Source organism: Cheilinus undulatus, linkage group 8 (genome assembly GCF_018320785.1).
Source record: "Cheilinus undulatus linkage group 8, ASM1832078v1, whole genome shotgun sequence".
Classification (NCBI taxonomy): Eukaryota; Metazoa; Chordata; class Actinopteri; order Labriformes; family Labridae; genus Cheilinus; species Cheilinus undulatus.
In genome coordinates this window covers 15972129-15986306 of record NC_054872.1, presented here as the reverse complement: position 1 = coordinate 15986306, position 14178 = coordinate 15972129, and the positions used below count along the sequence as shown (strand labels likewise).

The window sequence follows — 14178 nt, the reverse complement described above, 5'->3', positions numbered from 1 at the left end:
TGCTCTTAAAAATAAAAGTCTTCAACGATGATTAGCATTGGATACTTTTATGATGACTATTTTATTATGCTTATTTTCTTAGCAGGAACAGAATGTGTCATCAGATACTTAATCGATCTTTAGCATCACAACGCTAACAGGAAGTACGGAGCTGTTGCTGCTTTGAGAGAGAAAAAGCCACACTGATAAGTGAAATATGGATTCAAACGCAACTTCAGGGTGTGAAGCTGTGCCAAGTTCAAGTGAAAAATAGACAAGCACTCCAGCGATTAGCCTGCTCCCTGACCTTATGGTAAACTCTGGCCAGAGCAGAGGCAGAAGTCTGTTTTCTGGCACTCTATTATGATACTTTCAATGATCCATAGTCCCCTGTGGCTGATAGATTTGGCAAATTTACCTCACAATGAACAAAAACAGCATTTAGCTAGCCGCTAACTTTCAGTGAAGGCAGTAACACCAGCTAACAGCAGACTATTTTGATAAACTGCCCTTGTTCTTTTTATAGCTGCATTAGGGGGACCGGGTAATTCACATAGGGCCCGTGACATCATGGGGTGCTATATCAGCCCCACCCAAATGAAACCTAGCCACACAAGAGGTTTCAGTCTAAATCCATGATTCAGTCACACATAGAGCTCAGTGTTTTAACGTTTCCAGACAATGTATTCCAACATATCTACTATGTCAAGACATACACTTTGGATTACCCTTTACAGGGACTTTAATCCTCTCTCATCACTTAAAGTTAAAGACAGACACAGGTCCTAGTTTTGTATTACATATGCACTATGGCAAGGTGAAAAAAGCTTACAGGTTTTAACAGACAACATCATATCACCTCCCCTTTTAGCATCTTTACATTAGCTTCCTGTTAGTTTTAGAATTTACTTTAAGATTTTACAAATTACTTTTAAAGCACTGAAGGGTCTGGCTCCAATCTATATAAGAGAACTTTTAACCCCCCTCAAGCCAGCCCACAGCCTCAGATCCTCGGGCGGGGGCTTCCTGGTCGTTCCAAAGTCGAGACTTAAAACTAAAGGTGACGGGACCTTTTCGATCGGGGTGCCTAGACTTTGGAACGACCTGCCCGAGGAGATAAGGCATGTAGACTCAGTAACATTCTTTAAAACACTTCTTAAACTTCACTTTTATAGACTTCATTTTATGTCTTATTTGGTTATTTTCTCACAGGTTTTTACCATTTTTAAAGTTTCTTAGCAAATTTCATTTCCTCCTAATCTTTTACTTGACTTTATTCCCTATTAATGTAATAACATTTTCTTGCCTCCTTTGGCTGTTTTTAATTGTTACTGCCTTCATCCCTTAATGCTTTTATTCCTTATCTTCTGTATACCTGTGCTAGTATTATTATTATCATTATTATCTTTATTTTTAAATTCCTTTTTGTCCCCTTAATTATATTTTACTGCCTTTTACTGTTTTTATCTTCCCCTTTTGTTTCTATTCCTCTTTGTTTCTCTTTTAATCTCTAATGTCTTAAATTTTGGTCCTCTTGGTCTCAGCCTGTGTAACTGGGTTCCTGTTGATTTATTGTACTCAGGTTATCTGCTTTCGGATGACATCTATGATGTCTTAGTTGTGTATTATCGTATGATGCCTGCACTCTGATGATGTCTTGTGATATTTAAGAGTTTGCATGGCATCACATGATGTCTGAGTTGTTGATGCCTCACAGTGTTGTTGTTGTTATCATGATCATATTTTTGGTTAGGATGTTTAAGTGGTTTGGATTCTGCCGAAGTTGTTGGTGTCCTTTGTTCAGTCTTCTTGGTCTTTAGTTTGGGTTTTATTGCTTTGCTTTTCTGTTTGCTTCTTTACATGTCAAAAGCACTTTGTAAACCCATTTTTTGAAAGTGCTACACAAATAAAGTTATTATTATTATTATTATTATTACAGTAAGATCTTGTGTAGTAGTTTCTGTGCAGGGAGCATGTGCTATGCAGAACAGGGTTTTGTACAGGGTAACCATTCAGTGGACTACGTTGCTGTGTTCCCTGAAAGTCTTGAGTAAAATGAGCATTTAAAATACACAAAAACACATGAAAATGTTGTGTTTTTGTATTAAAGAAAGACAGGTCAGTCTTCAGGTTTTAACTTTTTATTGACAGTCCAGCCTGTTCTGTAGAATCGAACATTTCAGTCTCTGAACAAAAAAACATTCTCCTCTTTACTCAAAATAAACTGAATCCCCTGTTTTGTTCTTCTACTGTTACAGTTCATCTTTAAAATAAGAAAAATGTTAGCATGACTATATGTTGCATACATTTACAATGTCATAACAGCTTCCCTTTCTGAGGTCAACACAAACTGAAAACGGAGATAAATCAACATATTGTACATAAATATATTTATACATATATATATGGCCCTACAGCAGAATTAATGTATAACTTACATTCAGATGATTCAGTTGACACACAGAAAAATCCACACACATACAAACACAAACACTCATCATCGCCTCAGGCTTAGCACTTAGTATCATAGTAAAATACTGTCAATTGTCTGATTGTTTGTTTCCCAAATGTGCAATAAATGAATGGAGCATCACTGTATCTTTTGGACAGCTGACTCGGATGGAAATGTTTCCAAGAAGACCTAAAAACAAGCGTGATGATTCAATACAGTCTCAAAGTCTAAACAAACACAATAGACATTCAGTTATATGCTTGTCTAACAATCAGTGTTAAATAAATATATTTTAAGTTTCTATTAATCTCCCACTTGATAACATTGAAACCCTTCATAATCAAGGATAACAGACCACTGCCAGCAGCAGAGAAGGCCATTTTCTCCATTTACTTGCTTCAAACTAGAACAGTAGTCAGAGGCCCGGACCAAAACCGAGACCAAAGAGGGCGCCAGTGATCATGCTGCATGAGGAGCGGGACAGGTGAAGTCCCCTGTCTCATGCAGAAGTTTTCTGCATGTATACAGAGGGATGTCACATGGACATCCAAGAGGACGGACACTGGAACTGGGTCAGTGGTACAACAGACTTCCCTCAAGCTAAAAAGAGTGCTAAAATATCTCCTCCTGCTCTAAAAACCAACATTTGGATGTTTCAAGTCACTCCTACAGTTACATTCATAAACATATTAGTCAATCAACTCTCTATGTTGCTATATTTTCAACCACACACTTGTTGGAATTTAACTAAATAAATAAAATAAATGTATGTACTGTGTGATCCAGGTTTTGTCACCTTTTTTAACAAACATGTTTGAATTTTGCGTTGTGGTCCCACCTACTTTTTATTCGGGTCTAACTTTGGTTTGAGTGAATCTGGGATGGTTCAGCTGAGCCTGTGCAGACTTATTCTTTGATTTTACATCTTCCATCTGCATTTCTTTGAAATGTATTTTAGGTTAGATCATAAGCCATCTCCTTTTTACACCCTCTTCAAACCCGTTCAACACAGACGTATGCAAAGAGTAGGTCTGCCCCTAAATAAGAAAACTAAAATAAATAATCTGTTGCAGGTCGGTCTCTTGAGTTCAGTCCTCACAGTGATTTAACACCTGGACCTGGTCTGGATTGTGCCAATGAGCTACACGACCCTGCAGATTGAACGTGAAGGCAATGCTCCACTCAACTCATTATAATCAAAGATCCATAAAAGACACAAAGAATCCTGTGTTGGGAGAAGACTCTCAGCAGGGTCAGATCAAACACATCCATTATTCTCATTAATGTCCTCCACTGCATTAACATGAAAACAAAAGAAATGCAAATACATACAGAATGAAATACAGCATGTTGGCTGTTTTAGGCACATGAGTACAGTAAGTCACAGCAGGATGACACTTTAAAGCCACAATCTGGATTATTTTCCAACACACATTACAATGTAAAAGGGACTAAGGGTCTAAAGAGAGTTCTTAGTTGAAAATAATCTCTAATGCCATCATTAAAACTCACATTCAGCTCCAGTGCAATAAAACACAGACACAAACTAACTAAAAAGGTGCATAATCCCCACAAAGGCCCGAATATAAGATGTTAATTTAGGTGTTAATGCAAGTAAATAAAATTACTTTGACACTGATCCCACATTCAAATAAAATCCAAGCTGATGCCTGAATAACATCAAGTTAAAAACAGTTTCAGGTGGTTCCTCAGCCTTGTTCAGGACAGTTGGCCAGTAGAAATTTAACATTTGGAGAGCTTTTTGTTTCTGCCCGACACGTCTCAACCCTCAAGCTTTTACCAGAGGCTTTAACAAAACCAGAGTCCCTTTGCACACATATAAAACACAACGCAAAGACTAATTAGATGAGTATGTTGCCTATTCTATAGGAAAACTTCAGTGCTCGCTGATAAAGAAATTCCTTTCAGGCTATTTTTGTGTTGCAGCAGCTACAACACATCCTGAACACAACAGTTTTTGGGTAGTGGATGCGTCACTGTGTAGCCCTGCAGTTGATGATGTTCCTGGAGAAATAATTTCCCATTCCACTAAACACAAATTCTAATCGTGTTTAATCAACCAGTCTAAAGTTAAGTTCCACAGTTTAGTTTCTTGTAAATTTTTGACTTTATAAACTAAAATTTTGAGTTTTAAGTCAAAATTTACTTCCTTTTTAACTCAAATTTCAAGGATTATCTTTTTACTTTTTAAACTCAAGAATCAGAGTTTGTTTTTGTAAAAATTTACAACTTTATGTCAAAATTTTGAGTTTTTTCCTTTCCAAATTTTTAAAGAAAAATAATAAATCACTATAAATAGTTAGAAAAAAAAAAAATAATCAGTGGTATTTGGCCAATATCTCCTTTCTCCAAACTCACGACTTTAAAGCCTTTCTGTGCTGGGTTTGCATGTTCTCTCCACGTACTCTGGCTTCCCACACACCAAAAGCGTGCTTGTCAAGTCATTAGGTGACTCTAAATGTGCTGTGAGTGTTTGCGATTGACTGGTGACCAGTCCAGGGTGTACCGCCTCTTGCCCGGTGAAAGTTGGGATAGGCTCCAGCCCCCCACAACCCCAACACTTTTTATTGCTTTAAAATTTCTTAAAGCCCATTGACAGAGGCAAAAGGTTACCAATAGCTCTGATTTATGAAAAAAAATGAAAAATGTGAAAAATAGAGGGACAAGGTTTTGCCATGCCAGCAAAAATCTTTGCTTTTTTAATTTCTTAGAGTGGCCCTAATATGCCATTGTCAAGAAAACACATTTAACTTCACACAATCAGAGAATGTGGCTAGGGATAGCAGTGCTAACATTTGACCTGCTGGCCTTCAATCCTCTTCTGGGTTGATGTCCTCATCTCTGTGCTTCATTTTTAAGCGAGTATAATCCAATACAACATTTGGACAAATTTATCCCTATTTTCTAGTTAAAAAAATGCTAAACCGCATTTTTTCTGCTAGGAGCTATCAATGTTATCAGACCGGTGTTGTTTTACATCGGATTAAAGTGCTGGAAGCAACAAGGAAGTATTTGTTAGGAACAGCTACAGTGGCTACTAGTGGTGTGCAGTGGTGTTACAGTTTAAACAGAGAGTTTGACCGAGATTGTGGGTCTGAAATAAAACAAATATTAAGATTTAGTCAAACCGACTCGTAATTCTGGTGCCACCTACCAAGAGATCTGACTTTAACAGTTAAGCCAGCTATTCCTGCACATCCTTTCTTTTTTACAGTATATACTGTATATTTACATATAATATTTAATTTAAAAATAATAAGAGGGGAAAAACAAAAATCTTATATTCGGGTCATGACTTAAAAAAAGTCCCTTTTGATATTGCACTCATTCATGTTAAGGTGGGAAATAAAAATGAAGGGGATCATGGGGAGGTGCCACTGTATTTTTACCAGATTGGGCTTTTAATATCAACTTTATATGACACAGTATATTGCATAAACAATGTGTACAACATACTATTAAAACAGACTCTGAGGAAGGCAACAAACTCTGTTATCATCAGCCTGTTTGACAGTAAATGAGTATAACACAGTGTAACAGTGCCAGCCATTAGTGGTTCACTCACCACTGTATCATAATCGATCTGGCGGTGAGCCCCAAGGACCGTTTATCTGAGTCTGCGGGCGGACTGTTGTCATCAGAGTGGCTGTTTAATCTGGGGCTTTATCATAGCTGAAGGTTGGCTGTATAATAATGCAGAGTGTTTTGAGTATATGCGTCATCATGTCGTATGAGTAAGATGTGATGTGGATATCTCCCGTTATGTCCCACTCTCATCGTCACTGTTAAGCTCACTGCTTGTCGAATGCCACAGTTTACAGTTTGGCCGTGTATGTCTCTGAATGATCGTCTGTGGTGCGACACTTTCCAGTGCGTGTAGTGTCTGTGGTATGTGCGAGGCCTTTTTAATCAGGGTGTGATTTGTCTGTATTTTGCTCATTTCCTTTGGGTGTACTTCTTGATGGGTGCTAGGGGCTTGCATCGAATGTGGTATGAGAATTTCTGTGCTGGGGGGACCTCCTGGGTCTTTCATAGCCATACTCGCCCCGACCATGGCAGGATAGCTTCGATTCCTCCTCAGCCCTGCATTCAAGCCTGGGAGGCCCCCACTAAGAGAGCTGTTCCCGAGTCCATTAGAGCCAAAAGAGGCTAACAGAGAGCCTGCAGAAGGAGGAAGGGTGCGGAAGCTTTTCAGTTTGTCCACAAGTCGAAGCTTGGTTGTGTCTGTTGGGCTTTCTTCTTCTGTTTGCTCCCTCTCTGCCTCCCCCAGCACCTCCCTCAGGATGGTACGTGCTGGTTTAGAGGCGAGGAAGGTTTCATAAAATGGCGGATCATCATTCAAAGGGCTGAACTGAAAAACTGGGCAGTTGGAGGTAGCTGACGCTGATTTAGCACGAGGGGAGTTTGGCGGTGTGGAGGGCTCAAGAAGGAGAAGGGTGTTTGGACGTTTCTCAGATCGTCTGAGCTCCTCCTCCTCTGATATGTCACCGATCTTCTGCGCTGCTGCTCCTCTGATGGGTGTCGAAGCTCCGCTGGAATCCAACCCACGGTCCCAGCTGCGGGGATTATACACCGAAGCAGAGATCCCGTGCTCCAGCAAAAGGCGCACCAGGCCCAGAGAGGTGCTGGTGGTCTTGGTGGAGTCTCTCAGGTTGGTGGAGGACTCAGCTAGAGAGAGGGAGAGAGAGAGGCGGCGTGGGGTGCAGCAGGGGGTGTAGGAGGGTGTATGAGGGGCAGAGAAAGGTACAGGAGAGGGAGCAGGGGTAGAGGGGCCAGTGCAAGCAGTGCTCTGACAGGAGGAGAGAGCTGGGCTGTAGATGGAGGAGTAATGGGAGGTGGGGAGAGGGATGCAGAAGGATACATGGGGGGGGCAAAGAACATAGGGAGCAGTATGGGGTAAAATGGGGAAAAAGATGAGCAGACATGAGTTATTGAGGCATTATACAGTGCTTTCAGTGCTGTTTTGAGCAGACAAAAACAAATTTTGTTACTGACAGCCATAGACAAAAAACAATCAAACAAAACCTCAGCATATTTCAAAAGTTCACAGACACATTAGACTATTAACCACACAGTAAGTTAATTGTTAGAGCCCTCATATTTTGACACACTAAAAAGGAATTTGGAAACTTTGCACTGATTTACTAGCCATCATTCAGTAGTTGGAGAAAACTCAAGGGTTATCACATAAGCTGGTTTTGATCAATGTGGGTGAAACGGTCACAAACAGTAAAGATATCACCTGCCTGCCCACTTTTCATGAACTGAAGCAGGACCTTAAAGGTTACATTGGAGCGGTCTGACTTAAGGTACTTTTTGACCGCAGGCACTTTCCTTAGGAAGAAGGAACCTTTGAGGAACTCAGTGCTTTTTGACCACAGAAACCAGGGTCTAAACAGCTAACATCCTGCTGCTTAAGTCCACAGGACATGCTATCTTAATGTCATTTTATATGTTTTTGCGTCTCATTTTAATTGTTGCGACAAGTTCTTATTTCAGTAAGTGTTACGCAGGAACATTATTTATTTACTCATTATCTTTTTAGCACACTGGTCCTGAGTGTTATAATTTTGTTCCTCCCTACGGTACATAGATATGGATGGAATGACAATCAATTAGACCTAAAACTGAACATGAACTAAATTTAGTTCTGGGGTAGAAAATCTTAGCTTGACTTGACCTCATCAGAGATTGGAATCATAGCATCATTTCAGAAGCTCGATTTTAGGTTAGAAACTTGTTAAAGGGAACGTTAGCAGCAAATATACATTTAGCTAGTAGGTCCACACTGCTGTGAAGGTTAATTGTTGATGTTATTCTTGTTCACACACACCCACAGTCTGTAGGGACACACTCTCATGCATTGCCTCACCCATGTGCACCCCAGCGGGTACACTCAATGGGTCTGCTCTACCCCAGCCATGACAACCATCTCATACAACTCCACTTCATCTTCCTCATCACATGATCTGCCAGGGCCAATCAGAAAGCAGGAACACAGAGAATGAGTAAGTCAGAGGGGACTGTTTCCTGCCTGAGACACAGTTGATTCACTTCAAGAATAAAGCAAGAAGTCCCAACTAGCAGGGAGTTTATGTTTGCTTCCTGATTTCTTAGATTCCAGTGCCTGACTTCTTATTGCCAGTCAATAAAGTTTCTCATCATGCGTCCCTAACAGTGCATTACATTGAATTTTACTAGTACATAGAATTGACAAATACACACAGAGAAATTATCCCAGCAGACATTTTAAACTGGAAACACAGTAGAGTGGATCAGTGATCGGTGTTTTTTACCTTGGGGACACAGAGGTCAGCTGGTCAGAGGGGTGGAGAATCCTGCAGGTGGTGAAGGTGTACGTAGAGCTGGTGTGGGACAAACACTTCCCTGGGAAATTAACTAGAAGAGATGAGGGAAAGAGGCTGTAAATATGGAGACAAAGGCACCAAGCAAAAAAACAACAAAAAAAAAAACCCAAACCAAAACAAAACAAAAAAACAAACAAAAAACAAACCAAAACAAACCAAAAAAAAAAAAAAAACACTCAGACAATAAAGACAGTAAAGTGAAGAAAAGATAGATCATAACAACAGTATCAGCCCCAAGCAAAAGCAACAGAACACATCAGGGAGAACCCAGAGTAAAGAGCAAGACTTTCATTATATTTCTCATATTTAATTTAAATTTGCCATCAAACTATTTTAATCTCTACTGATTATTTTAATGTGAGCATTTCTTATTATTTTAATGTGAGCATCTTTTCCACCTAAACAAGTTTTCAGTTTGTTTTATTTTTTGCTTTTCCTCAATTTTCTGAACAAAATTAGGATAATTAAGTTTAGGTACTATTTTTTAAGTTATTATCCACCTGAATACCCAAATACGTTATCCCTTTTAAGGTCAACTTAAAGAAGGTTGTATGACACAAATCTCCATGTTCAAACTCAGTCAGTGGTAGTTTCTTGCAATCATTATTTACAGGTTTTCTTTTAAAATACTCCACGCCCATAGCTACAGCTTCTTTCTCCTAAAATGACTCTGATTGGACTTGTCATGAGGCCATGATTGGAAAAAAGCATATAAGCTTGAAGCTTTGCAAGATGGATCCACCTGATGACAGCATATCTACTTGCTCTGCAAGGTTATATTTTGTACCAACTTTAATTGTTTAGATATTTGGGCTGCATGGTCGACAGGGTTAGGGTTTTCGGCTCTCAGTAAAAAGATTCCTGGTTTTTACCCTAGTCGGACAGGCTTGTTCTGTGAGGATCTTCATGTTCTCCCAAGCATGCTTGTGTTTGTTACAAGTACTTTGACTTCCTCCCACAGTCCTGAGGACATGCATGGGTTAGAGTGCCTGGTTGTTTGTCTATGTGTGTCAGCTCTGGGACTGACTGCCAACCTGTCCAGGGTGTTACCCTGCCTCTTGCCCAGTGACAGCTGGGATTGGCTTCAGCCCCACACAACCCTGAATGGGATAAGAGGTATGAAATAATGGACAGATTTAGGGAAGTTTATATGTTTCACTCTTTAAAATGGTCAACACCCACATTTGTATCTAAAACAAAAAAGGAAAGCCTCAGGCTGAAATGCCTGTTTGTCTCCACTCTTTTTAAGTATAATATTTCATTTTAAGTGCTGATGATTTTACCTCTAACCAGCTGCTTTCATTATAACATGCGATCACTTGTTCAAAATCCATGAATAACTTAGATCATACCATGTGTTTCTGAAGGTGACCTTACACTAAAGTTTGAAGTCAAATCCAATCTTAGCCTGGTGTGAGTGCTGTGTTCATGTGACTTGGACAGCTGCACTAATAACACCTGATATATGCATACATGACCACATACCAGACACTAGCCATGTTATTTTTGCATGCATGGTGTAGCGTGTGTTTGGCTGCTAGAAAAATGAATGAATAAAGCATTTCTGATTTACACCAAAACATTAAGAACCCCGCTTTGCAGAGATTTGAAGAGGATAGTCATCACTCAAAATGGATATAGAGGTGTGACAGGATGAAATGAAGCAGTTTTGGCAATGTCAGAGAATGTGAACCCAGAAGGAAAATAATGAAGTGGTAAAATAATGAACAAATAAAAGATGTACTCTGTTTTGTTTGGGTTCGATGGCTGCAAACACGGGAGCTGGCGGAGGGATGGGTGGGTGGGCAGGTGTGTGCGGGGAGGGACGTCACATTGGGGGGGGCTGATGGATGTCCAGTTAACGCCTTTTATATCCCCTCCCCTCCCCTTCATCCCCCTCCCTTCTTTTTCCCCATATTTCAGGGTTATCAGGGAGAGGGTGGGTGTGGGTTAGTGAGCTCAGCTAAGTGCTCCCTCACCAGGCATGTGGTCCACAGTGGCGGGCTGTAAGGCCTGGAGCTCCTTGAAGTCCACGTGCCCGTTCATCTCAGATGAGGGGAGAGGGGACGATAAAGGGCTGGAGAAGGAAAGCGGAAAGTTCGCAACATGTCCATCTTTGACTTGTAACGCTTCTTTAGTCAGGCACGTTTCAGCTTCTAATGTATCTGATTGGCTGTTAATGTCGTCAATATCTCCATTTTTGTTGCAGCAGACAAAGGGAGAAGAGGTAGAGCAAGGATCCATCAGATCTACAGGAGCGGAGTTCTCTCCTGACAGGCCAGTAAATGAGTCACAAGACACTTCGTCTTCCTCTGGTTGGTCCAGCTGCCAGCTGTCTTCCTGTTCATGCTCGTGCGCCAAACTGCGGAAGCCCTTTGTGACCACACCAGGCCGATGATCCAACAGAGCGCCCATGTGGGGTTGAGCCAACTGCTGCCATGCATGAAGGGTAGCAGAGCCTGGTGGAGAAAAGTCAGAAAAATACTCAGGTTATCCAAATCTGTTTTAATCTACCATTTCTTCCAACATTCTTATAAGGCCATGAAAATTAATTTTACCCCATTTGGTTTCATCATATATGTCATATATGCCCCTAGGCCTGCCCTACTTGTATCCAGGAAAAGCTAAGCTCCCCAGGACCCACTTGGAAAAAGTACACATCAGTGCTAATTGTTATCACTGACAAAATCCCACATTATTGGCCTGCATAAGCTTTTTTGGACAAAATATTTATGAGAAAACAACCATTATTATCACAGTGTGTTAGGGCCAATCTAGAAAAAGCAGAGAACTTGAAATACTCAAAGTTAAAAGTAAATTTACAAGACAAAAAAAAAAAAAATAGATATTAAGATGTCAGAAATGTACATGAACCAAAACTAAGATGTTTTAAGAAACCACTGTTTTCAGTTTGGTTTCTTGTAATTTTTTGACTTTACACTGTTGTAAATTTAGGATTGTTAAAAACCTTTTTTGAATTTCTGGTGTCAAAATTGATGACTCTCTGTACTTGGAAATTTCACTTTTTTCTTTAGATTTCCCAAATTTTAAAACTCTGAAATTTTGAATTAGTTTCTTCTAAATATACAACTTTTTAATCTAAAAAAAAAATGTTTTTTTCCACAAAATTGTAGACTCTTTTTTTTTGCTAAAAAATTAACAGGTGCTCTTTAAAAAAGATATGTTGGCCCCTTTACATCATTGTACACTATTTTTCTAATGATAAATTGTCACATATTTTCTCCAAATAAATCCTGTAATATTGTTACTTTAAATCCCTTGCAAGGATTTTTTTCTTGGTTTTGCAATGACTGAAATTATTAAGGATTTCTCTTAGTGATCTGAGATTGCAATATGAACTTCAGCGACAACAACAACTTCTATATTAAAAATTTTACTGCCTCTAACCATGGCCATGGAGTAGGTGTCAGACAACACTTTGCAGAAACAAAAAGGAATAGCTTCTTTAAAAATTTTCCTCAGAAAAAATCTGAAGGATAAAATATACTGTCAAAACACTACCTGCACAAGTAAAAGACAAGGTAAGCAAAGAGGTAAGATGCTCCAAAAATCCTTCATTGGAGCTTTAAAAGCAAACTTTCGGATGAAGGACTTTACCAAAAAAGTTGCATTTCTAATTCATCTTAACCCTGAAAACTTGACGCATCCTAACCTCAAATTACATACTTTTTACTGTGGCACTTCTTAACTCTTGTCTTAGTTTAAATCACATTTACAATGTGGAAAGAAGTACTTCAGTTTATAGCTTAAGCTACGACACTTCACTCAAGGGCTCTGACACAGAATATAAGGAGGGAAGACCACAGGCAAGCTGCCATATTCAGCCACATGCCTTCTACACTGCACTCATGTCTGCAACACAATCCTTATCACTCTACCCAGACAGGATAGTGTCTCAGCTACATGCTAAAAGCTTTTCATTTCATTACAGTATCAAATGTGACATCGGTAGAGACCACTAGACTCCAGGTAGACATACTGACCTATATGTTTAGAGAAAATGCCCTTGTCATATTTGTAAGGTTAAAAATAGATAGAAATGTACGTGACCCTTTATATAAACAGACCTAACAACAAGCATGCAGATAGCACATGCAAACACTCATACATAAAGGGGGCACAGTCACACAAATAAACTGTCTACATGCCCCACAAAAGCACAGCTAAAGGACAGATTTTAAAGATCCTGACAGTTTCTTTACGCACCGTTTAAATATGCAGCCAAAATAAATGACTCAAAGTTATAAACATGCCCTTCCTGTTTATTGAGCAGCCTTGTATTTAGTAACTTGGTCTGATTTCAAGTCCAATGAGTGGTTGTTTCTACTGACAAATGAAAATATTCTATAAGGGATGTCAGTGCTGAAACCAGCAAGACAAACACAAAAGAATGAGAGGAAAGGAAAAGTGGGAAATTAGTATGCTTTTATTCAGGAAATCATTACCAAAGGAAATAGACAAGTTGAACAGAAAAGAAGGAAAGTTCACAGACAAGACAAAAGTAAAAAGAAAGGACAACAAAAGATGAGTGAAAGAGATGGAGGGAATAAGCTCCTGATGTAGAACAGACTGGTTTCTCAACACGCAAGTTAAAACAGAAATAAAACTGCCAAAACACAGAAAATGTGTTTCTTGTGAGGTTACTTTACTTCTCTAATCTTTCTTCCAAAATAAAGAGGGTAATCAAATCGATGCAGACAAATTCACTATGTATTATATTAGTAAAAATAAGAGCTACCTTAAAAATATGAGATTATGCATTATATCTCACATCATAAACAACCATCATTAGATTTGAAATCGAACATTTCCACCTATATCTTTTATATCTTTCCCTCAAAATGTTTTTACCCTCCAATATTCGTGTTCTTTAATCTTATGACAGCATGTGCCACTACAGTATGATCTTCTGTTATCATGTAAGTGTTGTTACAGGCAATTGCCACAAGGTGGTGCCACAAAACAGGATATACTGTCCTCCAATGAGTTTCAAAAATGTTGATGCCGTCAAAGTTGGACAATATTTTTGAAAGGATTAAGTTTTCACACAGCAACAAATAAAGATTACAGCTACAAAAACACATTTTTAAAAGTATCTGATCTTATAGGGATATTTCTATATTTTTGAAGCTGGGTTGTATAAGGTAACTGACAATAGAAGTAGCACTGGCCTCCATTGATTTCAGCAAGTTTCAGCAAGCATTTTTCACCCAGAAAGCCTCATTGTTCAGCACTACTTTGCAATGCAAGCTTCAGCTACAAGCTCTTCAGCTTCAGTGTATCTGATCAGCTGTTTGGGTCTGCAGGCTTCATGGGAAGAAGCAAGTAACTGAGCTA

At 39.2% G+C, this 14178-nt stretch overlaps 1 protein-coding gene across 5 annotated transcripts in view; it reads right to left on the bottom strand.

Moving 5' to 3' along the window:
* Nucleotides 1-2104: 2104 nt before the first annotated feature.
* The window catches only part of trak1a (trafficking protein, kinesin binding 1a), a 55896-nt gene continuing 43822 nt past the window's right edge, over nt 2105-14178 (bottom strand). For 4 of the 5 annotated variants that reach the window (XM_041792810.1, XM_041792808.1, XM_041792809.1 and 1 more), the window contains 3 exons: nt 10800-11279; nt 8749-8851; nt 2105-7263 (listed from right to left, as the gene is read on the bottom strand). In XM_041792810.1, the coding sequence (XP_041648744.1) occupies nt 6213-7263; nt 8749-8851; nt 10800-11279 (1634 nt within the window). In that variant the 3' untranslated portion in view covers nt 2105-6212. Of the gene's footprint in view, nt 7264-8324; nt 8422-8748; nt 8852-10799; nt 11280-14178 lie in introns of all 5 variants that reach the window. The other variant, XM_041792811.1, reaches the window with a different exon arrangement.